General features: G+C 41.1%; 1 protein-coding gene across 2 annotated transcripts in view; it reads left to right on the forward strand.

Annotated features, from left to right (window-relative positions):
• LOC101858171 overlaps positions 1–2,935 on the forward strand; it is a gene marked incomplete in the record, with an annotated part of 12,998 nt that extends 10,063 nt beyond the window's left edge. For both annotated transcript variants that reach the window (XM_013080458.1, XM_013080459.2), the window contains 2 exon segments: positions 509–657; positions 2,632–2,935. In XM_013080458.1, coding sequence (XP_012935912.1) covers positions 509–657; positions 2,632–2,742 — 260 coding nt within the window.
• Between the last annotated feature and the right edge of the window lie 1,239 nt (positions 2,936–4,174).

Here is a 4,174-nt window from a genome sequence, read left to right on the forward strand (position 1 = left end):
GTGTGTGTGTGTGTGTGTGTGTGAGCAAGTGTAAAATACCCCAGCCATGTATTGCTTACTTTAAAGAAAAGATCTTGACGAGTATAAACATATATATCTGAGACACAGCTTAAATTTCAAAGCAAAACAAATCTTGCGAACCTACAAATAAAAGAAAACCAGTGTCCGAACCCAATGTTTTCAGTAGGCTTCTCCGATGATTTGGTCTGGCTACTGTATTATTTTAACCAGTCTCCTAAAAGTAAAAGACCGTCGTTACATTCAACTTTTTCTCTGAAGGTCTTAGCTAACTGTGTTCTTCCCAGTTTCTTCATTGCTAGTAAATTAAATGTTTACACCCCAATCGACACAATTTAGGCAATTTAACATTATCAACTGTTTCCTTCCCCCTTCCTTATTACACTAATGTAGGAAAAGTGGTTTTCCAAGACCCAGTAAGCCAATTTTGATGAGCGCCTGATTCCACTGTGTCTTGACACAACTATAATTCTTCTCCCCATTTCCGCAGGCTGCTACTACATCAAAGCATACCGCAGCTGGGGCAGGACTCGCTACTCTGAGCCATCCAGGCTTCCAGACAATCTGCCTTGTGACATTGACGCCGCGTGGGATCTGGAGACCTTCTGGAGCAGCATGGTCCTTGCCAAGAACGACCAGGTCAGTTGGTTTACTGACTTCGCTTATTGTTATACTATAAAGTAATTATTGTTGAGGAGCATTCACAAGTGCTATCAGATCCGAGTTGGACGTTAAATTAGAGCCGTTGTTCTTTAATGACCACGCTGTTTTTAAGAGGAAAAGTCAAGAAAGTGAGTGCACAAAGGGCCGTCATAGCATTCCAGCGTAGTAGCACCTACAGAATTGGCTATTTTAGAGAATGCAAACTTGTTCTTCCGACAAGACACAGTCTGAGAAGTTTAAAGTTTGGTTTAATCTTAATGGGTCGCGAGATTCAAAATACATCATTCTGAAGCCGGATAAATGGGAAGCTGGGTAAAGTGGATGTATTACGCGGAGAGCCATTTCAGAAAAAGAAAAGTTTTGTCATCTCGGCAACAACATAATCTCCAAATATAACAATAATAACAGCAATGGTAACATAATAACCTCAGTTGCCACAACAGGACTATCATAGTATCAAAGACGGAGGAGAAATGTATTTATTCTATACACCGAGTATATTTTTACCGTCTTGAAAACGGAACCTCTGGTGTCTGTGGTGTAGCGGTTAAACGCAAACAAGAGAACCGAGTTCGATTCGCAAGTGGGAAAACATTTTTATCGAGTATCTTGGTCTTTCTGCTGAGACGTCGTTTCTCTCTCAGCCCGGCTTGGCCTTGGCAGGCAGGGTTGGAAGTGCGTCTTCCAAATGATCTAAATAGTGTCGATGTAGGTATATAAAAATCTATATTACCTATAAAAAAATCAAATACCCCCCCTCCCAAAGACAACAAAAAACAACAACCCCCAAACAAGATACCCCCTCCAACCCCCCCAACACCCCCCAATAAACAAGCAAAGAAACAGACAAAACAACAAACAAACAAACCCAACCCCTAAACAACAACAACAAATCACAACAACAACAACGGAACCGCAAACATTACAATTTCACCGTCACCTGTTATATCCCCGAGGACACATGGAGTGTCGCACATGACAGAACGCTACGAATAAACGTGTCAGACTACTCGTAATGTCATTCTCCTATGGAAATTTCTGTCCCATTCTGCTGCAACAAAAGTTATCAGAACAGAGCAGAAATAATTACGTTCAGGTCTGATTCAGACATTGTGATGGAAATAATACTTTTTATTGTCCAGTTATGATAATTCCAACAGTTTTCCACGTGAAATGAATATTTATTCCCGTATGAAGGTAAACTAAGCGCAAGTCCGCAAACTGTGTGGCCCCCGCCATGACGAATAATTATGCATGTATTCGAACCAGAATCGGGCAATGACCCCGAATTTTAAACTGAAAATTGAGTTAGGTTTAGCACACTAACGATTTTATACGACAACGTGGGTGAAAATAAAGATAATAAAATACTTAAATGTAGAAATAGCAAAGTAGGGGCATAGACAAGAAAAATATTATTCAACCACATATTGGTGGAATAATATAATTCCCGTATTCAATATTATCAAGTGCAGCTTTTCTCTCTTTAAAATCTAAGGCATAGGTTCTTAGTTGTATCGGTTGTGAAATATCGTCCGGGGGATTTCGGAGCAAAATAATATCAAAGCAGGAGGTCAGGATCCGTTCTGAATCCAGGCTTCTCGAGAAATGCATCTCTCTCTCTCTCTCTCTCTCTCTCTCTCTCTCTCTCTCTCTCTCTCTCTCTCTCCCTCCCTCTCTCTGTCTCTCTCTGTCCCTCTCTCTGTCTCTCTCTCTCCCTCTCTCCCCCTCTCTCTCTCTTTATATCTTACCATCTCTCTCTTTCTCTCCCCCCTGTGTACGTGTGCGCGCGTCCTTGCATGTATGGGTGCGTGTGTGCGTATGTGGGTGTCCCTCAAATATACCTGTACAAAAGGATAGATAATTCGAAAGTCCACCCTAAACAGACTTAGAGGTGGGAGAATAAAACTCGATCTCTAATTTGAACCCATTCTCTCATTCAATACACAGGTTTGGATCTGGTCATTGGAGTCCATCACTGGTCCTTCCCCCCTCTCCGACTTCTACAGCACTCAGCCCTGGAACTTGTGCACCACCCCTGACAACTCTACCAGAGTTTAAGACGTCCCATAATGCATCACGACGTCTGCACTCTCGAACCCAAAAGACCATGTGAAACCTCTAAAAGAACATACAAAAAAACATGATGTCACATTCGTGGTGATATTGAAACAAAACCCACATTCATTCAAAGGAAACATTAATTGATTCACCAAAAATTCACAGTACCATTAAAACTGTATCGTTCTTTTTACTCGGCGTGTTATCGTACTTTGTATTTGGAAAACCCCCTCCCCCCCACCCACACTCCCGCCATCAACTCTCTCTCTCTCTCTCTCTCTCTCTCTCTCTCTCTCTCTCTCTCTCTCACACACACACACACACACACACACACACACACACACACACACACACACACACACTCACACACACACACACACACACACACACACACACACACACACACACACACACACACACACTTACGCTCACTTACATACATCACTTACACATGCACGTACATACACACGAGGCCAAGAGGTATATGCAAGTGTAATATTTTTTCAGGTCTTTTTTTCCCCTTTGATTAAAAAAAAAACCGCCTCCATACTTTTAAACAGGTCTAAGAGTGAGGTCAAAAGTTCCTTATGTTGGCCGATATTATACATATTTTGTAAAATATCACAACGTCTGCACTCTCGATCCCAAAAGACTGCGTGAAACCTCTAAAAGAACAAACAAAACCTTGACGATATTATACATATAATTTGTAAAGCTTCATCAAATGGAATATAGGCGTCCATTTTCTCATGCCGGTGAACGGTATTAAGCCACATGAATGGCTTATCATCACTAGTCTGGTTTTTAAAAAAAAATCAATCGCTCACCGCTTCACCTTACGGGTGGGCAATATCATCCCTCATAATTTTATGCTACTGAAAAGAAAACTTCATGCACTTGCGAACTCGACACTTCGCTGGCTTCTTAAAAGTAGAATATAATGTTCCACTTACTTCTACAAACCAAGAAGGTTTTTTTTCCGAGCTCAATACCCAACGGGCTACTTTTAACGGGACAGATACATCACTGGTTAAAATTTAAGATCCTGTACGACAAGATGGTTCACTCCACTCCGCTGAAAATGCGTCCATTCCCCTCTTATTCCCAAGTGCCGCTGATATCGCTCTCTCAGAGCTAATCTCGCTTTTTTTCGAGAAATAAAGTAGATCTAGTACATCTATTGATTTGAAAAACCCCTTTTTTGTTGTAATTTCATACGGCGATCAGCGTTTCACTGAGTTGAGTTCTTATCAACTACAACATTATTGCCTAAGACAAAGAACGACATAAGTCAGCAATTTGCAGCGGTGGTCTTATGTTTCCCTGTCTATGTCTTAGTAACCTTTTGTTTTCCACATGAATCCCGACACTTTGTGTTCACAAGTCTCTAAAAAATCTCATGGAGCTTAATTTAGAAAAGACTAGATCAATG

Source organism: Aplysia californica, unplaced genomic scaffold (genome assembly GCF_000002075.1).
Source record: "Aplysia californica isolate F4 #8 unplaced genomic scaffold, AplCal3.0 scaffold00087, whole genome shotgun sequence".
NCBI classification, from domain to species: Eukaryota; Metazoa; Mollusca; class Gastropoda; order Aplysiida; family Aplysiidae; genus Aplysia; species Aplysia californica.